This window comes from Phyllobates terribilis, unplaced genomic scaffold (genome assembly GCF_046119375.1).
Source record: "Phyllobates terribilis strain yellow unplaced genomic scaffold, ASM4611937v1 Scaffold_12__6_contigs__length_324123572, whole genome shotgun sequence".
In the NCBI taxonomy this organism is placed as follows: Eukaryota; Metazoa; Chordata; class Amphibia; order Anura; family Dendrobatidae; genus Phyllobates; species Phyllobates terribilis.
Genome location: NW_027362772.1, coordinates 55,174,199 through 55,201,518, shown reverse-complemented (window position 1 = coordinate 55,201,518; position 27,320 = coordinate 55,174,199). Strand labels below are relative to the sequence as shown.

Here is a 27,320-nt window from a genome sequence, read left to right as displayed (position 1 = left end):
AGAACCCGAACCCCATTGAAAACAATGAGGACCTGAACTTTTGAGCTGGAAAATTTTGTTTCTCTCTCACAGACTTCCCCTGGAACTTAGAACATTGCAACGGACTTCCGGAAGAAGTCCGTGTTCGGTGTTTAGTACCAGACACTAACTGTCCATTACGAACCTGAACTTTTAAGTTCGGGTTCCCTCACCCCTAGTGATGAGGCTTCATGTGATGTCATGATGTGGAGAGGGCTTAGTGTCCGCAAGTGGCACTCAGGATGCCGATATTCAGGTTCCAACGTAGGAAATTTACACTGCAACGGAGACCCAAAGTGGATGTCAAGCCAGGGTAGTGAACACCTTTGTGCTCGTCTCTAGTCAACATGCATTTTTTATGATTTATACTTTTAATATTTTTTTATTCTTTTATTCAGTTTTTTACCTTATACAATATTATTACATCAAAAATGTATTTATACATAATCTATCATTTTACGCTACAAATAATGTCTGTGCATCAATCTTTCGTCCTGGCAGGAATATTCAGACAATTCCCTAATCTTCTGGCAGTGCAGGATGGGGGACCAGTCTCCTTCATGTTGAAGTACCAACAATGACCATGGGGTCCAGAGTAGAGATCATTATCTTCTACAAAGGGTCTTTAAAGGTTTCTATTATTGTGTTTTCCCAATTTAAACTAAAGCCACCACCCTTAAAGAGATTTTCCCATGAACAAAGTACATTTTAATCAATATATCTTGGAATAAAAAGAAGTTCCACAGTTGGATGTGTTAAAAAAAAATGTTCCTGTGCTGAGATTATCTTATAAATGTGCCCCTGCTATGTACTTTGTAATAGATGTGTCTGACCGTACAGGAACATGGTCTGAAAATAGAAGAGGATGCAAAAGTGAGTATACAGACAGGACCTCACAGAAAACAGAATCTGTGATCCCATGCTGTCCTGTCTGTATACTCACTTTTGTTTCCTCCTCAATCCCTGCAGCTGGCGTCCTCTTGGCTTGATTGATGGGATGTTCTACGTCATCCACAGATCGGTGATGGCGCATGCGCACTACGAGACATTGCAGTGCCCTTAGTAGGGCAGCGCATAAAACGCTTGCGCTTCCACTGTGCAGGTACAATATTCATGGCAAGTTGTGGATGATATATTAAGCATCATCCATATCAATCAAGCCAGGAGGACGGCAGCTGCAAGGATTGAGGAGGCTTCAAGAAAAGAAAAAAAAAGACTCCCATTGGACTGAAACGCGTCGTAAACATGCCAGAAGGATATAAGTTGGTTTTTGGCATATGCACTGGGAGTTGGGGGCTTAGATCCAGGTGGATGGACTGCGGTAATAGTGCATTTTACGGTGGTGGCTTTAGCCTATATTGGAAAACACCTGGTGACAGGATCCCTTTAAAATAAATTATATTACATTACACTACATCTTCTGGGTTTTGGTTTGTTTTGTTCCCGTAAGTTGTTAATTTCTCTTTGCAGTGCTGACATTTTGTCATTAAACCCTTGATTCATCATCGTTTCTTGCTCCTAAAATAGACATAAAAACAAAAGAAGAGACAAAGATTTATCAACGCAATTAATTGAAAACCATGACTAATTAACCATTTCCTGACCGGGCACATTTTCGGTTTTTTTTCTTTCGTATATGCGATTTAAAGAGCTTTAAACTTCGTTCAGATACTCAAGTAATTATTAAGTCTTTTTTTCATTATACTGTATATAGGGTTTCATTTTTATGTCACTGTAATATACAGCATATATTTATTTTTTTCCTGATATCAGTTAAACTCTGTGAGAAAAATAAGGGAAATAAGTGTCTATTTTTCCCCATTTTATTATTTTTAATTCTGATAACCAGAAACGACCTCAAAAATACATTTTAAATTTTTTTTAACAGTGGTTTGGATCGACAGTTGGCAATTTTTATTTAATTTTTAATTTATTTTTTGCATGTTATTTTTTATTTATCTTTCATTTATTTTACACATTGTGCCCCCACCCCCCTCCCATAATGTCATAAAAGACCTTTGGGGAGGGAGAATTTAAATATTTTAATATTTTAATTTTCACCTTATTTCCCCTGTAACTGGGATTGGCATATTAGCCCCAGTTACAGGGGAAATGCAGCTTACTGTCCGCACAGAGTCTCCTATGACTCAGCAGCCCCTGCTCCCTCCCTATACACCTTTGTGTACAGGGGAGAAAGTGCCATTAGCATTACTTATTACTGCATACCCAGAACTAGTTTAGTACTGTGCACTTAGCAATGGAGAAGGCACAGATGCCTTCTCTATGGGGACTCTGGCTGTCTTTGACTCCTGCAGCTCCACGATTGCATGTAGCTGTGCTCCTATGCAGTGATGTTTTAGGATGTCACTGCAGAGTAGGAGTTGGACCACATGGATATTCAAAGTCTATAGGTGGTCCGGAAGAATTGAGATGAGATCTAACAAATAGTTTTAATAATTCCAATTACTCTGATTTTACATGTAATAGAGTCCTTAATTTTTTCCAGTCGTCATGCAGACATTTTTGGATCTCTGTCAAAGAAGCTTCAAGGTAATTTCTGAGATTTTTGGTAGAAGAACCATGAGGAACCACCAGAAAGACTTTATGGGTAAGCAACTTGATACTCCAGTAAAACTCTAATAAATCTGAATTCTCAGTAATGTATCATTCCAGACCCATCAACCACCACCAGAGAGATGACACAAAATAATTCCTATTTTATGAATCACATGCAGAATGGACAATTTTGGGAAATCCAATTGAGATACTCTACCTTGAGCTTCTGAGCTATGACCAATTCATTTTGCTGAACCATCATCTTTCTGTCTTGTTCCATCTTGTCCAGGAGCATTTCCTTATGCTGCTCAAAACTCCTATTCTGATCGTCCATGCGTTGTTGCAGATTTCTGTTATTTTGCTCCATGATTTGTTTTTCCCTCTCCGCGTTTTCGGTTTGAGCACGTTCCTCTAAAACAGAAACAGGCGTGTGATTACCAATTAGTATTAGCAAGTACATAACAAACAGTAGACCACAGTGCCGGGAATCCCACCAATCCTGAGAATGAAGGATCTTCAGGGCTGATTTACCAATGTGGCCTCTTCACAGTTTTTCCTGCACGGTGACGCTTTAATTAATTGAATCGGATCGTGCAGATGGCCACCCACTTTATCGAAATTGTGAAGGATACAGCCACCCAATAATGTCATAACTTTCCCAGTATTTTGTTACAGAAATAACAGTGGGTCAAATATTGAGTCAATGTCCTTGACATTTGCAGGTTTTCACTACGACTGTCTGCTTCTCACCTGCTAGCTGTTTCTCCTTCTCAGTCAGGGTCGCATCTGCTTGGACGATGGCAGCTTCAATGTCTTTCTTCTCGGAGATATACTCATTCATCACTTCAAGAGACTGTGGTTGTGAAAAGTGAAATTGGTTATAATTAAAAAAGTATAAAATGTCAATTTAAGGGTTATTCAGATCTTAGACAAAAATGGCATTTACTTAAGATAGACCATAAGTATTCTGTAGATGAAGGTCCCATCTTTGAGAATCTCATCTGTCTCCAGAATAGGCCAGTGAATGGAGAGATGGCCGCACATGCACATCTCTCTCCACTTCTGAGGGAGCAGCTAAATCCCAAATTTCACTTTGGAGTAATTTATTTGCCATTGTTTCAGGTTTCCCGTTAAGTACTTAGTCTTGTGTTTTACTACGAAGTGCCCCATGTCTGGCTGACCCTACTTATGTAGAACCCTGTGTGATGGTGACCAATTACTATCTACATGCTCTTAAGGATATTTTTATGGACTGCGAGTGCTAGAGGTCATCGGGGGCTAAGTAGGACTTGGATGGTTGTTTCACTCCAAAACTAAGAAAAGTAATATCTTGGTAGAAGGACCCCAGGGTACTTTGTTGTTTCCCTCAATACAATAAGCCAAATGAAAAAGTTCTTCTGCATCAAATGAAGGATGGACAATTATATGGAAAAAAAAGTCTTAGGAAACCCTAATAGTCATGTGCAAATTGTTGGCCAAAAAACAACACATGTAATTTACGATGTCGCAGTCTTTTATATTTTTTTTTTCCTATTTCATTCTTCCAAAACTCACCTTTACACCTTTTCCAGGTCTTGTGTTATAACCTTCCATAATATTAAGCTTCTCCATTAAATAATATTTGTGTCCTCCAGGTACGGAATATGTTCCCGCCAATATGTTGCTCTCCATAGTGGCACTGAGCTCCTGGAGAAGCTTCCGGCAAAAATCTCTTGAAGCCTTTTCATTCTTCGTTGAATATTCATTCATTTTGTTATCGATTAGCTCCTGTTAGAAAAAGATGGGAGATATAATATTCTCAAATTCTCCATAATCATCATGGAAACTGTAATAATAAAGCTAGGAGTATACATGAGATAGCGGATGATTCGGCATACAGCTATCCCTCCTGACTCCTTGGTTTCGCCAAATGCTCATGCGTTTTCGAGGAGTAGAGTAGAAAGCTGCTTCAGAACACTTCTGGAACTAGATAATCTCCCTTGAAACCCAAAAAATCAGGCACTGAAATTCCAATTTCTGGATCTCTCTCTTCACTAACATAATTTGTCAAAGAAGAGTTGAGATTGCCAAATTGACGTTGCTCCCAAATTGTTGTGTTTGGCCAATGTTCATCTAACGTGCATGGGGAACTTAAGAGTTAGGTTTGTTGGTTTTCATTTTTTGGTTTTAATTTTTTAAACATAAAGGTATCTAGATAATCTAGAACAAAGTGTTTGGCTTATGTTCACAAACTGAGAAGACCAGAATAATGGCTAAACAAAGGACAAAGAACACATAGGATCCCATAATGTCATTAGGATTATAAAAGCTTGAGTTAGACAAAGAACAGTGGAACCCAGATAAGCTGTAGAAGTGTGCAGAAGCTAAAGTCCCCATACACATTAGATATCCGTTGGCCGATAGCTATCTCTCCCGACTCCTCCATACACGAGGACACTCGGCTTGTCCAAGCGCTCTTGTGTTCTCAATGAGAGAGTGACTGCCTGACTCTTCTGGCAGCGGTTTATCTCGGAGAAGAAGAAAAGGATCGGTTACTGAAAATCAAATGTGCCAGAGTCTTATTCTGTCGGGAGAGATTTGGAAGGCCCCATTACACAGTAATATTTGACAATCTAAGGGTTCCGCCAAATTTAATCTATGGGGAACTTTAAGTCTACTTTTGCGGGATGAAATCTGGGTGTTGTAAGATGAAATAGATGCTGTCAACTGTAAGAAATGTGAAAATCTATTTACTTAGCTCCAGCTTCGGTGTGAATACAGACTATTCATCATAATTTTTATAAAACGTATTAATAATAGTTAAATCGGTTTGCAACGCATCATGGAGCAGTCATCAGTCATCATTATGTCAGGGGCAATGATGTAAGGCTTCTCACTTATCTATAATGGTAATGGACTTATTTTCAATGGTGAAAGGGAGGTAAACGATTGGTAGGGGGCTTTTTTCTTAATCTAGTGACTGACCTTCAGTTTCTTTTGATACTTTTGATCCTTGTCATTGAGTGAACGTCCCATGAAGACTTTAATTGCCTCTTTCTCACATTCCATGTGCATGTTCAGGAACTCTTGCTGTGTCTCAGTTGGGAACTTCAGGACACGTTTGTCCATCTCACTTTTATATTTGGACATGCCGTCTTGTAAAGCTCCGGTGTTTTCTATTTCCGCCAGAGCCAGGACAGCGTTCTCCATGCAGGGGACTGTTCCGCTCTGAATTGCCGTCACATACGAGGCCCCGAGAACGGCTAACACTGAAACATACAGACAAAATTCCTTTGTTTAAAATTATGCAACCATCGTGTTATGACTTCTATGACTATAAAGGCTGTTCGGAATGTGAAAATGTATTCGTATACATTTAAGTTAGTTTAGTTCCTATCCCTTTTGCGGTAGTTTCTAGGATGCGGGACAAGAAAGCAGGAGTAGAAAATTGTAGAGATCGGGTCCAAATTCCTGTAGAGATAAAAACCCGCCCCTACTTCCTGTAGTGAAACAAAGACCTTCCCCCACTTTCTGTAGAGGGGCAGAGACTAGCCCTTGATTCCTATAAGATGACAAAGATCACCCCACTTCCTGTGGAAAGACAAAGATCCGTAACACTTTCTGGAAAGACACAAAGACCATTCCCCACTTCCTAGAGAGACAAAGTTCAACCCACTTGCAGTAGAGAGACAAAAACCTGCCCGCACTTCCTGTGGAGAGACAAAGATCCACACTCTTCCAGTTGAAAGAGAGAGATCTTCCCCCACTTCCGGTAGAGACAAAGTTCCATCCACTTCCTGTAAAGGGACAAAGACCCACCCCTATTTTTTGTAGAGAAACAAAGACCTGCACCCACTTCCTGTAAAGACAAAGACCCACCCTCCCTTTGTGTAGAGAGACAAAGAGCCTCTGCCACTTCCTTTAGAGAAAAAGACCTGCTCCCATTTCCTGTAGAGAGACAAAGATCCGCTCCCACTTACTGTAGAGAGACAAAGATCCACCCCTACTTTCTGTAGCGAAACAAAGACCTGCACCCACTTCCAGTAAAGACAAAGACCCACCCTCATTTTGTGTAGAGAGACAAAGAGCCCTCCCACTCCCTTTAGAGACAAAGACATGCTCCCACTTCCTGTAGAGAGACAGACCCGCTACCACTTCCTGTAGAGCAACAAAGACCTGCTCCCACTTACTGTAGAGAGACAAAGACCCACCCCTACTTTCTGTAAAGAGACAAAAACCTGCCCCTACTTCCTGTAGAAAGACAAAAATTCACCCACATCCTGTAATGGGACAAAGACCCACCACTACTTTCTGCAGAGAAACAAAGACCCACCCTCACTTTCTGTAGTGAGACAAAGACCATTGCTACTTCCTGTACAGAGGCAAAGATCCCTCCCACTTCCTGTAAAGAGACAAAGACTCAGCCCCACTATCTGTAGAGAAAGAAAAACCTGCTACCACTTCCTGTACAGACAAAGATCCACCCACTTCTTGTAGACAGACAAAGACCAACCCCTACACTCTGTAGAGAAATAAAGACCCACACCCACTTCCTGTAAAGACAAAGACCCACCCTCATTTTGTGAAGAGAGACAAAGAGCAGCTCCAACTTCCTGTAGAGAGACGAAGACCCACCCCTACTTTCTGTAGAGAAACAAAGACCTTCACCCATTTCCTGTAAAGACAAAGAACCACCCTCATTTTGTGTAGAGAGACAAAGAGCCCTCCCACTCCCTTTAGAGACAAAGACATGCTCCCACTTCCTGTACAGACAAAGACCCACTCCCACATTCTGTAGAGAGACAAAGACTGGCTCCCTCTTCCTGTAGAGGCAAAGACCCACTCCCACTTCCTGTAGAGAGACAGACCCGCTACCACTTCCTGTAGAGCGACAAAGACCTGCTCCCACTTACTGTAGAGAGACAAAGACCCACCCCTACTTTCTGTAAAGAGACAAATACCTGCCCCCAACTCCTGTAGTTACAAAGACCCACCCACTTCCTGTAGAGAGACAAAAACCTGACCCTACTTCCTGCAGAAAGACAAAAATTCACCCACTTCCTGTAATGGGACAAAGGCCCACCATTACTTTCTGTAGTGAGACAAAGACTATTGCAACTTCCTGTACAGAGGCAAAGATCCGCTCCCACTTCCTGTAAAGAGACAAAGACTCAGCCCCACTATCTGTAGAGAAAGAAAAACCTGCTAGCACTTCCTGTAGAGACAAAGATCCACCCACTTCTTGTAGTGAGACAAAGACCAACCCCTTCACTCTGTAGAGACCCACCCTCATTTTGTGAAGAGAGACAAATAGCAGCTCCAACTTCCTGTAGAGACAAAGACCTGCTCCCACTTCCTGTAGAGACAAAAAAACCTCTCCAGCTTCCTATAGACAGACACTCATCCTCAATTTCTGAAGAAAGACAAAGACCAGCTGCCACTTTCTGTATAGACACAGACCATACCCACTTACTGTAGAGACAAAGACCTGCACCTAGTTTCTGTAGAGAGACAAAAAAACGACACCCACTTTCTTTAGAGAGATAAAGACTTCCTGTAGACCTGCACTTCCTGTAGAGAGACAAAGACCATCCCCACTTCCTATAAAGAAGCACAGACCATCCCCACTTCCTGTAAAGAAGCACAGACCACCCCCACTTCCTGAAGAGAGACAAAGACCATCTGCACTTCCTGTAGATAAGCAAAGACCATCCCCACTTCCTGTAGAGAAGCAAAGACGCACCCCCACTTTCTGTAGAGAGATAATGACCCGCCCTCACTTCCTGCAATCTGTCTTGGTGTTTCTGCTGCTACAGACAGATTACACTTGACAACAGGCAGTGAACTGGAAGTGAGACCAAAGGGAGACACCTTGCGGCCGACACTTAAGAATGATTTTTTGAGGGTAAAACAATATCATTTTTAAATCAAATGATTTGCTGATTCTTCATTTGTAAAGAAGGGTGCCCTTACTTATTCATCCCATAATCTGCTACTTACTTCTCCCAGTTACTTCAGCTCCTCCAGCCAGGGATTTAACACGACTGTGATGTATCATGTAGCTGTAGAATCTTGTAGCTTGTTCCACAAAATCTTCTTCCAATTCCCTTTCTTCTAATTCTTCTAGTTTCTGAAGTTTTTTCTTTGGTGCCGGCCGGTCAAATACAAAACATTTGTGTGTGTGGAAAAAGTGCAGAATGCACTCGCGGGGTAAATTATAATCCTTAATTTTTCTGTCAGTACCTTAAAGAGATAAATAAAAACTGTTTATATAGATCAAATAAACCCAGGAAAGATGTGAAGACTGGTGAAAAGTTTTTTGAGCTTTACGAGCTTGACCTCGTGCTGGACACCAGGCGTGTCAGGGTAATGCTGTCTCCTGCCTTCATTGCATCAATGAAGAGTTGATTATCACCAATGTCATAAATTAAAACATTTTACCAGCTAATATAAAAAAAGAGCCACTTTATCCAGAGTGGAGCCTGTATTTACTTTTAGATCATAAAATTGCACTAAGTTTCAATCAGCACTCTTTATTCATTTTCCCCATCCCTGATATGCAATTTGCAGCCTGATCAAAGTTTGCGATTTTTCTCTTATGGGAGTGTCTCTCCCAGTAAAACAGGCTGGATGTGAGCATCATGTGTATCTCGGGTTGTGCTGTCTATTTTTTTATTTCCTCTCCATGTGCTTTCCTGCTCTTCAAAAAACTTTAAATACTTTCTCCCTGTCCACTGCAGACCAGCTTACAACACCCTCCTCCTCCCTGCTGCAATCTCTAATCCTGAGAGAAGGGTGGCAGAACAATGAGTAATTATCATGAGCAGGAGCTATGACAGATTTGTATCTTTTTTGCCAATCACTTGGCAAGAAAAAGGACTTGGACATTCTGCAGCTGCAAAATGGTAGAAGTTTTTTTCAATGAAGGCAATTTATAAAGTTGACTAAAAGGGGCTGTCCATTACTGGATGATGCCTTATTAATGGGAAAACAATATATAAAAAAAACTTATACTCACCTTCGGAACCATCCTTGATGCCCCCTCTGGATGTTGATCAGTGAGGGACACAGTGTTGACTGGAGAAGTAGAGTGCTGGTTCGAGAGATAAATATCTGGGGTTTTTTTACCTCCATGGACCCACTAGTAATGGACTGGACAACCCCTTTAACACTTCATTTAGAGACCAAATAAAATAACCTTTATGCAAAAGGAAACCTTTGTAGTGTTTTGTAGACGTCAAAAAGTGACCACAAAAGTTGCACAACTTTCTCCAGTTCAGTTCTCACAACTGTAAGTGTACCTAGAAATACTTAATAAACAGAAGCAAAACTTGCCGACATTATCAATTCCTGTAGAAAATTGTGTGAGACAGCGATGGGAGTCGTATACGAGGGTCGATAAGTGTCACCCAGGATGTATCTGGAGACATACTCAACCCGCTGGAGAACGTTGTAATCACAGCCACAGCTGTGGTTAGAACGCAAAATGAAAAGTGTGGACTCGGTCAAGCTATTTGACCAAGTCAGATGTAGGAAAACCTGATATGGGCTTTTATTTTTGGAAAGATCTGTAGGAAGGTAGTGGGACGGATCTTTCATCCAGTCCAGGTCTTGCAAGTGGAACTAGCAACAGCACTATTCTTCTACAGTAAAACAAAGTGCTCCAAATTTATTACCTTTCTTGAGCTCCAGAGAAGACATCAGATATTCATCTTCTGTTATTTCCTTTCCATCCTTCTCCAGTAACAGAGTGAAGTCTCGGACGCACCAGGTAAAAGATGGGAAATATCTCTTATATTCCCCGGTGTCTTCTATCTTACTAGATGATTTCAGCTTGATCAGTTTTGTCAGTTCAGTTACGTAGCTGGGAGATTGGTCAGTTAAGGAAAATGTTGTGAATAGACAATGGTTTTAGTAAAAATTTTTGCAAATTTTGCCTCAATTTTTCTAACCCACTGATTTTACCTTTTGCATTGCAAAGGCAGAAAAATGCAAAGGAAAATCCTTTGCAAATTTTGCAACATGACAGAAAACCTTGCATGTGTGAAAGGGGCTCGGTAAGATGCACGGAAGGGTGTTTTTAGGTTTTTTAGACTGAGGTGATGCCATGAACATTTACTGAGAAAATGCATTCAGGGAAAGGGGAATTTAAGCTAATAGAGGAAGAGGAAGATGAGAATTCCCCATGATAAGATGTTATGCAAAGTTTTTATATATTCACATCAGCTACTGATAAATGTCAAATAAAACTATATGACAGGTCGACTTTAAATAATTGTAATAGTTGTCAATTGACATAAATATGTGGGGGTTTTTTTGTCTGGTGTAAAAGCTGCCTCAATTTTCCTTAATCCGGCGATATTTTTCTTTTGCTCTTGCGACTCTGCGTTCCTGAGATATGGCCTCCTTTCCCTCTAGAAAAATTTAGTCTTTGTAGCCAAGTAGGCGTGTTTTCCTTTTCTCTGTGGGCGTGTTATTGAGAGCTATGCCCAGTTGGCTAAAAAGACTAGAATTACTTACAGAAAAGAGGAGGGCCATATCTCAGGAACGGTGAGGCGCAGGAGAAAAAGAAAAACATCGCTGGATTCAGGAGAACAGCGGCATTTACACCAAGGAGGAAAAAATACATATTTCTGGGAAGGAACAGGTCATCTTTAAAAGTGAAAAAATATGCTCCTAAGGGTCCGTGCCCACGATACGTTTTTCAAGCGTTGATGCTGCGGAATTTTTGCAATGTAAACGCTTGGGAAACACTTGGTAAACCTTCCCCCATGGTCTCCTATGCAATTCTGCACTTTCAATGCCCATGCTGCGGATTTTTCCGCAGCGTTTTTGATGCGCTCAAAAATCCGCAGCATGTCCATTATTTGTGCATTTGCGCAATTGCAAACTACAATACATTAGTAAACGCATGGCAATTCCGCATGTTCAAAACGTGCGAAAAACGCGCAAAAAACGTGTGTCAAATTCCACACGCGTTTTTCCGGGCAAGGAGATGCAGAAAAGAAGCGGAAATTTTCTGCTTCATTTCTGCATCGTGGGCACATAGCCTCAAGAAGAGTATTTCAGATACTGCAGCTGCTCCATAGACTGTTGATCGATAGTCCCCAAACTATTAAACACCAAGGAGCTGCTCAACATGACGGCCAAGGAGAAGATCCAGGCATCGTTCTTACAGTCGCCCTGAAGAACAAGAAGAGGAAGAGTTTACTGCTGATCCTAAACACTAGACAGGGAAGGGGGCGACAGAGGAGGAGACTGATCAATGTCTGACCGATAGGAGACAAGACAGAGGCTGTCACTCACCTTCTCCACATCACCGAGTCCCTCCGTGTCCAGGAGAACAAGTGTTTGTCTGGAATTCTGAGGGTGAGGAACGCACCACATCCAGATCCCTTTAGTTTTTGACTGGATGCTGGATCCCAGAGCAAAACCTGGAGAGATTCATAACCAAACACAATTATTTATTTCTGTAGAACAAAACACCAGAGCAATAACTTATTTATGCTAGTATACTAATGATTACATCCTGTATTATACTCGAGAGCTGCACTCACTATTCTGCTGGTGCAGTCACTGTGTACATACATTACATTACTGATCCTGAGTTACATCCTGTATTATACTCCAGAGCTGCACTCACTATTCTGCTGATGCAGTCACTGTGTACATACATTACTGATCCTGTACTGATCCTGAGTTACATCCTGTATTATACTCCAGAGCTGCACTCACTATTCTGCTGGTGCAGTCACTGTGTACATACATTACATTACTGATCCTGAGTTACCTCCTGTATTATACTCCAGAGCTGCACTCACTATTCTGCTGGTGCAGTCACTGTGTACATACATTACATTACTGATCCTGAGTTACATCCGGTATTACACTCCAGAGCTGCACTCACTATTCTACTGGTGCAGTCACTGTTTACATACATTACATTACTGATCCGGAGTTACATCCTGTATTATACTCCAGAGCTGCACTCACTATTCTGCTGGTGCAGTCACTGTGTACATACATTACATTACTGATCCTGAGTTACATCCTGTATTATACTCCAGAGCTGCACTCACTATTCTGCTGGTGCAGTCACTGTGTACATACATTACATTACTGATCCTGTACTGATCCTGAGTTACATCCTGTATTATACTCCAGAGCTGCACTCACTATTCTGCTGGTGCAGTCACTGTGTACATACATTACATTACTGATCCTGTACTGATCCTGAGTTACATCCTGTATTATACTCCAGAGCAGCACTCACTATTCTGCTGGTGCAGTCACTGTGTACATACATTACATTACTGATCCTGTACTGATCCTGAGTTACATCCTGTATTATACTCCAGAGCTGCACTCACTATTCTGCTGGTGCAGTCACTGTGTACATACATTACATTACTGATCCTGTACTGATCCTGAGTTACATCCTGTATTATACTCCAGAGCTACACTCACTATTCTGCTGGTGCAGTCACTGTGTACATACATTACATTACTTATCCTGTACTGACCCTGAGTTACATCCTGTATTATACTCCAGAGCTGCACTCACTATTCTGCTGGTGCAGTCACTGTGTACATACATTACATTACTTATCCTGTACTGACCCTGAGTTACATCCTGTATTATACTCCAGAGCTGCACTCACTATTCTGCTGGTGCAGTCACTGTACATTCATTACATTACTGATCCTGAGTTACATCCTGTATTATACTCCAGAGCTGCACTCACTATTCTGCTGGTGCAGTCGCTGTGTACATACATTACATTACTGATCCTGAGTTACATCCTGTATTATACTCCAGAGCAGCACTCACTATTCTGCTGGTGCAGTCACTGTGTACATACATTACATTACTGATCCTGTACTGATCCTGAGTTACATCCTGTATTATACTCCAGAGCTGCACTCACTATTCTGCTGGTGCAGTCACTGATTACATACATTACATTACTGATCCTGAGTTACATCCTGTATTATACTCCAGAGCTGCACTCACTATTCTGCTGGTGCAGTCGCTGTGTACATACATTACATTACTGATCCTGAGTTACATTCTGTATTATACTCCAGAGCAGCACTCACTATTCTGCTGGTGCAGTCACTGTGTACATACATTACATTACTGATCCTGTACTGATCCTGAGTTACATCCTGTATTATACTCCAGAGCTGCACTCACTATTCTGCTGGTGCAGTCACTGATTACATACATTACATTACTGATCCTGAGTTACATCCTGTATTATACTCCAGAGCTGCACTCACTATTCTGCTGGTGCAGTCACTGTGTACATACATTACATTACTTATCCTGTACTGACCCTGAGTTACATCCTGTATTATACTCCAGAGCTGCACTCACTATTCTGCTGGTGCAGTCACTGTTTACATACATTACATTACTGATCCTGAGTTACATCCTGTATTATACTCCAGAGCTGCACTCACTATTCTGCTGGTGCAGTCACTGTGTACATACATTACATTACTGATCCTGTACTGATCCTGAGTTACATCCTGCATTATACTCCAGAGCTGCACTCACTATTCTGCTGGTGCAGTCACTGTGTACATACATTACATTACTTATCCTGTACTGACCCTGAGTTACATCCTGTATTATACTCCAGAGCTGCACTCACTATTCTGCTGGTGCAGTCACTGTACATACATTACATTACTGATCCTGAGTTACATCCTGTATTATACTCCAGAGCTGCACTCACTATTCTGCTGGTGCAGTCACTGTGTACATACATTACATTACTGATCCTGAGTTACATCCTGTATTATACTCCACAGCTGCACTCACTATTCTGCTGGTGCAGTCACTGTGTACATACATTACATTACTGATCCTGAGTTACATCCTGTATTATACCCCAGAGCTGCACTCACTATTCTGCTGGTGCAGTCACTGTGTACATACATTACATTACTGATCCTGAGTTACATCCTGTATTATATTCCAGAGCTGCACTCCTTATTCTGCTGGTGGAGTCACTGTGTACAAACATTACATTACTGATCCTGAGTTACATCCTGTATTATATCCCAGAGCTGCACTCACTATTCTGCTGGTGCAGTCACTGTGTACATACATTACATTACTGATCCTGTACCGATCCTGAGTTACATCCTGTATTAAACTCCAGAGCTGCACTCACTATTCTGCTGGTGCAGTTACTGTGTACATACATTACTGATCCTGAGTTACATCCTGTAGTATACCCCAGAGCTGCACTCACTATTCTGCTGGTGGAGTCACTGTGTACATACATTACATTACTGATCCTGAGTTACCTCCTGTATTATACTCCAGAGCAGCACTCACTATTCTGCTGCTGCAGTCACTGTGTACATACATTACGTTACTGATCCTGTACTGATCCTGAGTTACATCCTGTATTATACTCCACAGCTGCACTCACTATTCTGCTGGTGCAGTCACTGTGTACATACATTACATTACTGATCCTGTACTGATCCTGAGTTACAACCTGTATTGTATTCCAGAGCCGCACTCACTATTCTGCTGGTGTAGTCACTATGTACATACATTACATTACTGATCCTGTACTGATCCTGAGTTACATCCTGTATTATACTCCAGAGCTGCACTCACTATTTTGCTGGTGCAGTCACTGTGTACATACATTACAATACAGATCCTGAGTTACATCCTGTATTATACCCCAGAGCTGCACTCACTATTCTGCTGGTGCAGTCACTGTGTACATACATTACATTACTGATCCTGAGTTACATCCTGTATTATACTCCAGAGCCGCACTCACTATTCTGCTGGTGTAGTCACTGTGTACATACATTACATTACTGATCCTGTACTGATCCTGAGTTACATCCTGTATTATACTCCAGAGCTGCACTCACTATTTTGCTGGTGCAGTCACTGTGTACATACATTACATTACAGATCCTGAGTTACATCCTGTATTATACCCCAGAGCTGCACTCACTATTCTGCTGGTGCAGTCACTGTGTACATACATTACATTACTGATCCTGAGTTACATCCTGTATTATATTCCAGAGCTGCACTCCTTATTCTGCTGGTGGAGTCACTGTGTACAAACATTACATTACTGATCCTGAGTTACATCCTGTATAATATTCCAGAGCTGCACTCCTTATTCTGCTGGTGCAGTCACTGTGTACATACATTACATTACTGATCCTGTACTGATCCTGAGTTACATCCTGCATTATACTCCAGAGCTGCACTCACTATTCTGCTGGTGCAGTCACTTTGTACATACATTACATTACTGATCCTGAGTTACACCCTGTATTATACTCCAGAGCTGCACTCACTATTCTGCTGGGGCAGTCACTGTGTACATACATTACTGATCCTGTTCTGATCCTGAGCTACATCCTGTATTATACTCCAGAGCTGCACTCACTATTCTGCTGGTGCAGTCACTGTGTACAGACATTACATTACTGATCCTGAGTTACACCCTGTATTATACTCCAGAGCTGCACTCACTATTCTGCTGGTGCAGTCACTGTGTACATACATTACATTACTGATCCTGAGTTGCCTCCTGTATTATACTCCAGAGCTGCACTCACTATTCTGCTGGTGCAGTCACTGTGTACATACATTACATTACTGATCCTGAGTTACATCCTGTATTATACTCCAGAGCTGCACTCACTATTCTGCTGGTGCAGTCACTGTGTACATACATTACATTGCTAATCCTGTGCTGATCCTGAGTTACATCCTGTATTATACTCCAGAGCTGCACTCACTATTCTGCTGGTACAGTCACTGTGTACAGACATTACATTACTGATCCTGAGTTACCTCCTGTATTATACTCCAGAGCTTCATTCACTATTCTGCTGGTGCAGTCACTGTGTACATACATTACATTACTGATCCTGTGCTGATCCTGAGTTACATCCTGTATTATACTCCAGAGCTGCACTCACTATTCTGCTGGTGCAGTCACTGTGTACATACATTACTGATCCTGTATTGATCCTGAGTTACATCCTGTATTATACTCCAGAGCTGCACTCACTATTCTGCTGGTGCAGTCACTGTGTACATACATTACATTACTGATCCTGAGTTACATCCTGTATTATACTCCAGAGCTGCACTCACTATTCTGCTGGTGCAGTCACTGTGTACATACATTACATTACTGATCCTGAGTTACATCCTGTATTATACTCCAGAGCTGCACTCACTATTCTGCTGGTGCAGTCACTGTGTACATACATTACATTACTGATCCCGAGTTACATCCTGTATTATACTCCAGAGCTGCACTCTCTAGTCTGCTGGTGTAGTCACTGTGTACATACATTACATTACTGATTCTGAGTTACATCCTGTATTATACTCCAGAGCTGCACTCACTATTCTGCTGGTGCAGTTACTGTGAACATACATTACATTACTGATCCTGAGTTACATTCTGTATTATACTCCAGAGCTGCACTCACTATTCTGCTGGTGCAGTCACTGTGTACATACATTACATTACTGATCCTGAGTTACATCCTGTATTATACTCCAGAGCTGCACTCACTATTCTGCTGGTGCAGTCACTGTGTACATACATTACATTACTGATCCTGAGTTACATCCTGTATTATACTCCAGAGCTGCACTCACTATTCTGCTGGTGCAGTTACTGTGAACATACATTACATTACTAATCCTGAGTTACATCCTGTATTATACTCCAGAGCTGCACTCACTATTTTGCTGGTGCAGTCACTGTGTACATACATTACATTACTGATCCTGAGTTACATCCTGTATTGTACTCCAGAGCTGCACTCACTATTCTGATGGTGCAGTCACTGTGTACATACATTACATTACTGATCTTGTACTGATCCTGATTTACATCCTGTTTTATACTCCAGAGCTGCACTCACTATTCTGCTGGTGCATTCACTGTGTACATACATTACATTACTGATCCTGAGTTACATCCTGTATTATACCCCAGAGCTGCACTCACTATTCTGCTGGTGCAGTCACTGTGTACATACATTACATTACTGATCTTGTACTGATCCTGAGTTACATCCTGTTTTATACTCCAGAGCTGCACTCACTATTCTGCTGGTGCAGTCACAGTGTACATACATTACATTACTGATCTTGTACTGATCCTGAGTTACATCCTGTTTTATACTCCAGAGCTGCACTCACTATTCTGCTGGTGCAGTCACTGTGTACATACATTACATTACTGATCCTTTACTGATCCTGAGTTACAACCTGTATTATACTCCAGAGCTGCACTCACTATTCTGCTGGTGCAGTCACTGTGTACAGACATTACATTACTGATCCTGTACTGATCCTGAGTTACATCCTGTATTATACTCCAGAGCTGCACTCACTATTCTGCTGGTGCAGTCACTGTGTACATACATTACATTACTGATACTGAGTTACATCCGGTATTACACTCCAGAGCTGCACTCACTATTCTACTGGTGCAGTCACTGTTTACATACATTACATTACTGATCCGGAGTTACATCCTGTATTATACTCCAGAGCTGCACTCACTATTCTGCTGGTGCAGTCACTGTGTACATACATTACATTACTGATCCTGTACTGATCCTGAGTTACATCCTGTATTATACTCCAGAGCTGCACTCACTATTCTGCTGGTGCAGTCACTGTGTACATACATTACATTACTGATCCTGTACTGATCCTGAGTTACATCCTGTATTATACTCCAGAGCAGCACTCACTATTCTGCTGGTGCAGTCACTGTGTACATACATTACATTACTGATCCTGTACTGATCCTGAGTTACATCCTGTATTATACTCCAGAGCTGCACTCACTATTCTGCTGGTGCAGTCACTGTGTACATACATTACATTACTGATCCTGTACTGATCCTGAGTTACATCCTGTATTATACTCCAGAGCTACACTCACTATTCTGCTGGTGCAGTCACTGTGTACATACATTACATTACTTATCCTGTACTGACCCTGAGTTACATCCTGTATTATACTCCAGAGCTGCACTCACTATTCTGCTGGTGCAGTCACTGTACATTCATTACATTACTGATCCTGAGTTACATCCTGTATTATACTCCAGAGCTGCACTCACTATTCTGCTGGTGCAGTCGCTGTGTACATACATTACATTACTGATCCTGAGTTACATCCTGTATTATACTCCAGAGCAGCACTCACTATTCTGCTGGTGCAGTCACTGTGTACATACATTACATTACTGATCCTGTACTGATCCTGAGTTACATCCTGTATTATACTCCAGAGCTGCACTCACTATTCTGCTGGTGCAGTCACTGATTACATACATTACATTACTGATCCTGAGTTACATCCTGTATTATACTCCAGAGCTGCACTCACTATTCTGCTGGTGCAGTCACTGATTACATACATTACATTACTGATCCTGAGTTACATCCTGTATTATACTCCAGAGCTGCACTCACTATTCTGCTGGTGCAGTCACTGATTACATACATTACATTACTGATCCTGAGTTACATCCTGTATTATACTCCAGAGCTGCACTCACTATTCTGCTGGTGCAGTCGCTGTGTACATACATTACATTACTGATCCTGAGTTACATCCTGTATTATACTCCAGAGCAGCACTCACTATTCTGCTGGTGCAGTCACTGTGTACATACATTACATTACTTATCCTGTACTGACCCTGAGTTACATCCTGTATTATACTCCAGAGCTGCACTCACTATTCTGCTGGTGCAGTCACTGTGTACATACATTACATTACTGATCCTGAGTTGCCTCCTGTATTATACTCCAGAGCTGCACTCACTATTCTGCTGGTGCAGTCACTGTGTACATACATTACATTACTGATCCTGAGTTACATCCTGTATTATACTCCAGAGCTGTACTCACTATTCTGCTGGTGCAGTCACTGTGTACATACATTACATTGCTAATCCTGTGCTGATCCTGAGTTACATCCTGTATTATACTCCAGAGCTGCACTCACTATTCTGCTGGTACAGTCACTGTGTACAGACATTACATTACTGATCCTGAGTTACCTCCTGTATTATACTCCAGAGCTTCATTCACTATTCTGCTGGTGCAGTCACTGTGTACATACATTACATTACTGATCCTGTGCTGATCCTGAGTTACATCCTGTATTATACTCCAGAGCTGCACTCACTATTCTGCTGGTGCAGTCACTGTGTACATACATTACTGATCCTGTATTGATCCTGAGTTACATCCTGTATTATACTCCAGAGCTGCACTCACTATTCTGCTGGTGCAGTCACTGTGTACATACATTACATTACTGATCCTGAGTTACATCCTGTATTATACTCCAGAGCTGCACTCACTATTCTGCTGGTGCAGTCACTGTGTACATACATTACATTACTGATCCTGAGTTACATCCTGTATTATACTCCAGAGCTGCACTCACTATTCTGCTGGTGCAGTCACTGTGTACATACATTACATTACTGATCCCGAGTTACATCCTGTATTATACTCCAGAGCTGCACTCTCTAGTCTGCTGGTGTAGTCACTGTGTACATACATTACATTACTGATTCTGAGTTACATCCTGTATTATACTCCAGAGCTGCACTCACTATTCTGCTGGTGCAGTTACTGTGAACATACATTACATTACTGATCCTGAGTTACATTCTGTATTATACTCCAGAGCTGCACTAACTATTCTGCTGGTGCAGTCACTGTGCACATACATTACATTACTGATCCTGAGTTACATCCTGTATTATACTCCAGAGCTGCACTCACTATTCTGCTGGTGCAGTCACTGTGTACATACATTACATTACTGATCCTGTACTGATCCTGAGTTACATCCTGTATTATACTCCAGAGCTGCACTCACTATTCTGCTGGTGCAGTTACTGTGAACACACATTACATTACTAATCCTGAGTTACATCCTGTATTATACTCCAGAGCTGCACTCACTATTTTGCTGGTGCAGTCACTGTGTACATACATTACATTACTGATCCTGAGTTACATCCTGTATTGTACTCCAGAGCTGCACTCACTATTCTGATGGTGCAGTCACTGTGTACATACATTACATTACTGATCTTGTACTGATCCTGATTTACATCCTGTTTTATATTCCAGAGCTGCACTCACTATTCTGCTGGTGCATTCACTGTGTACATACATTACATTACTGATCCTGAGTTACATCCTGTATTATACCCCAGAGCTGCACTCACTATTCTGCTGGTGCAGTCACTGTGTACATACATTACATTACTGATCTTGTACTGATCCTGAGTTACATCCTGTTTTATACTCCAGAGCTGCACTCACTATTCTGCTGGTGCAGTCACAGTGTACATACATTACATTACTGATCTTGTACTGATCCTGAGTTACATCCTGTTTTATACTCCAGAGCTGCACTCACTATTCTGCTGGTGCAGTCACTGTGTACATACATTACATTACTGATCCTTTACTGATCCTGAGTTACAACCTGTATTATACTCCAGAGCTGCACTCACTATTCTGCTGGTGCAGTCACTGTGTACATACATTACATTACTGATCCTGAGTTACATCCTGTATTATACCCCAGAGCTGCACTCACTATTCTGCTTGTGCAGTCACTGTGTACATACATTACATTACTGATCCTGTACTGATCCTGAGTTACCTCCTTTATTATACCCCAGAGCTGCGCTCACTATTTTGCTGGTGCAGTCACTGTGTACATACATTACATTACTGATCCTGAGTTCAATCCTGTATTATACTCCAGAGCTGCACTCACTATTCTGCTGGTGCAGTCACTGTGTATATACATTACATTACTGATAATGTACTGATCCTGAGTTACATTCTGTATTATACTCCAGAGCTGCACTCACTATTCTGCTGGTGCAGTCACTGTGTACATACATTACATTACTTATCCTGTACTGACCCTGAGTTACATCCTGTATTATACTCCAGAGCTGCACTCACTATTCTGCTGGTGCAGTCACTGTTTACATACATTACATTACTGATCCTGAGTTACATCCTGTATTATACTCCAGAGCTGCACTCACTATTCTGCTGGTGCAGTCACTGTGTACATACATTACATTACTGATCCTGTACTGATCCTGAGTTACATCCTGCATTATACTCCAGAGCTGCACTCACTATTCTGCTGGTGCAGTCACTGTGTACATACATTACATTACTTATCCTGTACTGACCCTGAGTTACATCCTGTATTATACTCCAGAGCTGCACTCACTATTCTGCTGGTGCAGTCACTGTACATACATTACATTACTGATCCTGAGTTACATCCTGTATTATACTCCAGAGCTGCACTCACTATTCTGCTGGTGCAGTCACTGTGTACATACATTACATTACTGATCCTGAGTTACATCCTGTATTATACTCCACAGCTGCACTCACTATTCTGCTGGTGCAGTCACTGTGTACATACATTACATTACTGATCCTGTACCGATCCTGAGTTACATCCTGTATTAAACTCTAGAGCTGCACTCACTATTCTGCTGGTGCAGTTACTGTGTACATACATTACTGATCCTGAGTTACATCCTGTAGTATACCCCAGAGCTGCACTCACTATTCTGCTGGTGGAGTCACTGTGTACATACATTACATTACTGATCCTGAGTTACCTCCTGTATTATACTCCAGAGCAGCACTCACTATTCTGCTGCTGCAGTCACTGTGTACATACATTACATTACTGATCCTGTACTGATCCTGAGTTACATCCTGTATTATACTCCACAGCTGCACTCACTATTCTGCTGGTGCAGTCACTGTGTACATACATTACATTACTGATCCTGTACTGATCCTGAGTTACAACCTGTATTGTATTCCAGAGCCGCACTCACTATTCTGCTGGTGCAGTCACTGTGTACATACATTACATTACTGATCCTGTACTGATCCTGAGTTACAACCTGTATTGTATTCCAGAGCTGCACTCACTATTCTGCTGGTGCAGTCACTGTGTACATACATTACATTACTGATCCTGTACTGATCCTGAGTTACATCCTGTATTATACTCCAGAGCTGCACTCACTATTTTGCTGGTGCAGTCACTGTGTACATACATTACAATACAGATCCTGAGTTACATCCTGTATTATACCCCAGAGCTGCACTCACTATTCTGCTGGTGCAGTCACTGTGTACATACACTACATTACTGATCCTGTACTGATCCTGAGTTACAACCTGTATTGTATTCCAGAGCCGCACTCACTATTCTGCTGGTGTAGTCACTGTGTACATACATTACATTACTGATCCTGTACTGATCCTGAATTACATCCTGTATTATACTCCAGAGCTGCACTCACTATTTTGCTGGTGCAGTCACTGTGTACATACATTACATTACAGATCCTGAGTTACATCCTGTATTATACCCCAGAGCTGCACTCACTATTCTGCTGGTGCAGTCACTGTGTACATACATTACATTACTGATCCTGAGTTACATCCTGTATTATATTCCAGAGCTGCACTCCTTATTCTGCTGGTGGAGTCACTGTGTACAAACATTACATTACTGATCCTGAGTTATATCCTGTATAATATTCCAGAGCTGCACTCCTTATTCTGCTGGTGCAGTCACTGTGTACATACATTACATTACTGATCCTGTACTGATCCTGAGTTACATCCTGCATTATACTCCAGAGCTGCACTCACTATTCTGCTGGTGCAGTCACTTTGTACATACATTACATTACTGATCCTGAGTTACACCCTGTATTATACTCCAGAGCTGCACTCACTATTCTGCTGGTGCAGTCACTGTGTACATACATTACTGATCCTGTTCTGATCCTGAGCTACATCCTGTATTATACTCCAGAGCTGCACTCACTATTCTGCTGGTGCAGTCACTGTGTACAGACATTACATTACTGATCCTGAGTTACACCCTGTATTATACTCCAGAGCTGCACTCACTATTCTGCTGGTGCAGTCACTGTGTACATACATTACATTACTGATCCTGAGTTGCCTCCTGTATTATACTCCAGAGCTGCACTCACTATTCTGCTGGTGCAGTCACTGTGTACATACATTACATTACTGATCCTGAGTTACATCCTGTATTATACTCCAGAGCTGCACTCACTATTCTGCTGGTGCAGTCACTGTGTACATACATTACATTGCTAATCCTGTGCTGATCCTGAGTTACATCCTGTATTATACTCCAGAGCTGCACTCACTATTCTGCTGGTACAGTCACTGTGTACAGACATTACATTACTGATCCTGAGTTACCTCCTGTATTATACTCCAGAGCTTCATCCACTATTCTGCTGGTGCAGTCACTGTGTACATACATTACATTACTGATCCTGTGCTGATCCTGAGTTACATCCTGTATTATACTCCAGAGCTGCACTCACTATTCTGCTGGTGCAGTCACTGTGTACATACATTACTGATCCTGTATTGATCCTGAGTTACATCCTGTATTATACTCCAGAGCTGCACTCACTATTCTGCTGGTGCAGTCACTGTGTACATACATTACATTACTGATCCTGAGTTACATCCTGTATTATACTCCAGAGCTGCACTCACTATTCTGCTGGTGCAGTCACTGTGAACATACATTACATTACTGATCCTGAGTTACATCCTGTATTATACTCCAGAGCTGCACTCACTATTCTGCTGGTGCAGTCACTGTGTACATACATTACATTACTGATCCCGAGTTACATCCTGTATTATACTCCAGAGCTGCACTCTCTAGTCTGCTGGTGTAGTCACTGTGTACATACATTACATTACTGATTCTGAGTTACATCCTGTATTATACTCCAGAGCTGCACTCACTATTCTGCTGGTGCAGTTACTGTGAACATACATTACATTACTGATCCTGAGTTACATTCTGTATTATACTCCAGAGCTGCACTCACTATTCTGCTGGTGCAGTCACTGTGTACATACATTACATTACTGATCCTGAGTTACATCCTGTATTATACTCCAGAGCTGCACTCACTATTCTGCTGGTGCAGTCACTGTGTACATACATTACATTACTGATCCTGAGTTACATCCTGTATTATACTCCAGAGCTGCACTCACTATTCTGCTGGTGCAGTTACTGTGAACATACATTACATTACTAATCCTGAGTTACATCCTGTATTATACTCCAGAGCTGCACTCACTATTTTGCTGGTGCAGTCACTGTGTACATACATTACATTACTGATCCTGAGTTACATCCTGTATTGTACTCCAGAGCTGCACTCACTATTCTGATGGTGCAGTCACTGTGTACATACATTACATTACTGATCTTGTACTGATCCTGATTTACATCCTGTTTTATACTCCAGAGCTGCACTCACTATTCTGCTGGTGCATTCACTGTGTACATACATTACATTACTGATCCTGAGTTACATCCTGTATTATACCCCAGAGCTGCACTCACTATTCTGCTGGTGCAGTCACTGTGTACATACATTACATTACTGATCTTGTACTGATCCTGAGTTACATCCTGTTTTATACTCCAGAGCTGCACTCACTATTCTGCTGGTGCAGTCACAGTGTACATACATTACATTACTGATCTTGTACTGATCCTGAGTTACATCCTGTTTTATACTCCAGAGCTGCACTCACTATTCTGCTGGTGCAGTCACTGTGTACATACATTACATTACTGATCCTTTACTGATCCTGAGTTACAACCTGTATTATACTCCAGAGCTGCACTCACTATTCTGCTGGTGCAGTCACTGTGTACATACATTACATTACTGATCCTGAGTTACATCCTGTATTATACCCCAGAGCTGCACTCACTATTCTGCTTGTGCAGTCACTGTGTACATACATTACATTACTGATCCTGTACTGATCCTGAGTTACCTCCTTTATTATACCCCAGAGCTGCGCTCACTATTTTGCTGGTGCAGTCACTGCGTACATACATTACATTACTGATCCTGAGTTCAATCCTGTATTATACTCCAGAGCTGCACTCACTATTCTGCTGGTGCAGTCACTGTGTACATACATTACATTACTGATCCTGTACTGATCCTGAGTTACATCCTGTATTACACTCCAGAGCTGCACTCACTATTCTGCTGGTGCAGTCACTGTTTACATACATTACATTACTGATCCTGAGTTACATCCTGTATTATACTCCAGAGCTGCACTCACTATTCTGCTGGTGCAGTCACTGTGTACATACATTACATTACTTATCCTGTACTGACCCTGAGTTACATCCTGTATTATACTCCAGAGCTGCACTCACTATTCTGCTGGTGCAGTCACTGTTTACATACATTACATTACTGATCCTGAGTTACATCCTGTATTATACTCCAGAGCTGCACTCACTATTCTGCTGGTGCAGTCACTGTGTACATACATTACATTACTGATCCTGTACTGATCCTGAGTTACATCCTGCATTATACTCCAGAGCTGCACTCACTATTCTGCTGGTGCAGTCACTGTGTACATACATTATATTACTTATCCTGTACTGACCCTGAGTTACATCCTGTATTATACTCCAGAGCTGCACTCACTATTCTGCTGGTGCAGTCACTGTACATATATTACATTACTGATCCTGAGTTACATCCTGTATTATACTCCAGAGCTGCACTCACTATTCTGCTGGTGCAGTCACTGTGTACATACATTACATTACTGATCCTGAGTTACATCCTGTATTATACTCCACAGCTGCACTCACTATTCTGCTGGTGCAGTCACTGTGTACATACATTACATTACTGATCCTGTACCGATCCTGAGTTACATCCTGTATTAAACTCCAGAGCTGCACTCACTATTCTGCTGGTGCAGTTACTGTGTACATACATTACTGATCCTGAGTTACATCCTGTAGTATACCCCAGAGCTGCACTCACTATTCTGCTGGTGGAGTCACTGTGTACATACATTACATTACTGATCCTGAGTTACCTCCTGTATTATACTCCAGAGCAGCACTCACTATTCTGCTGCTGCAGTCACTGTGTACATACATTACATTACTGATCCTGTACTGATCCTGAGTTACATCCTGTATTATACTCCACAGCTGCACTCACTATTCTGCTGGTGCAGTCACTGTGTACATACATTACATTACTGATCCTGTACTGATCCTGAGTTACAACCTGTATTGTATTCCAGAGCCGCACTCACTATTCTGCTGGTGTAGTCACTGTGTACATACATTACATTACTGATCCTGTACTGATCCTGAGTTACATCCTGTATTATACTCCAGAGCTGCACTCACTATTTTGCTGGTGCAGTCACTGTGTACATACATTACAATACAGATCCTGAGTTACATCCTGTATTATACCCCAGAGCTGCACTCACTATTCTGCTGGTGCAGTCACTGTGTACATACACTACATTACTGATCCTGTACTGATCCTGAGTTACAACCTGTATTGTATTCCAGAGCCGCACTCACTATTCTGCTGGTGTAGTCACTGTGTACATACATTATATTACTGATCCTGTACTGATCCTGAGTTACATCCTGTATTATACTCCAGAGCTGCACTCACTATTTTGCTGGTGCAGTCACTGTGTACATACATTACATTACAGATCCTGAGTTACATCCTGTATTATACCCCAGAGCTGCACTCACTAT

At 41.6% G+C, this 27,320-nt stretch overlaps 1 protein-coding gene across 1 annotated transcript in view; it reads right to left on the bottom strand.

Annotated features, from left to right (window-relative positions):
- Nucleotides 1-411: 411 nt before the first annotated feature.
- The window catches only part of LOC141172042 (guanylate-binding protein 7-like), a 50,197-nt gene continuing 23,288 nt past the window's right edge, over nucleotides 412-27,320 (bottom strand). The window contains exons 3-11 of the mRNA XM_073655826.1: nucleotides 11,860-11,987; nucleotides 11,627-11,736; nucleotides 10,230-10,417; nucleotides 8,554-8,796; nucleotides 5,539-5,822; nucleotides 4,129-4,341; nucleotides 3,325-3,427; nucleotides 2,792-2,985; nucleotides 412-1,536 (exon numbers count right to left, since the gene is read on the bottom strand). Of these exons, the coding sequence (XP_073511927.1) occupies nucleotides 1,420-1,536; nucleotides 2,792-2,985; nucleotides 3,325-3,427; nucleotides 4,129-4,341; nucleotides 5,539-5,822; nucleotides 8,554-8,796; nucleotides 10,230-10,417; nucleotides 11,627-11,736; nucleotides 11,860-11,987 (1,580 nt within the window). The 3' untranslated portion in view covers nucleotides 412-1,419. The remainder of the gene's footprint in view (nucleotides 1,537-2,791; nucleotides 2,986-3,324; nucleotides 3,428-4,128; nucleotides 4,342-5,538; nucleotides 5,823-8,553; nucleotides 8,797-10,229; nucleotides 10,418-11,626; nucleotides 11,737-11,859; nucleotides 11,988-27,320) is intronic.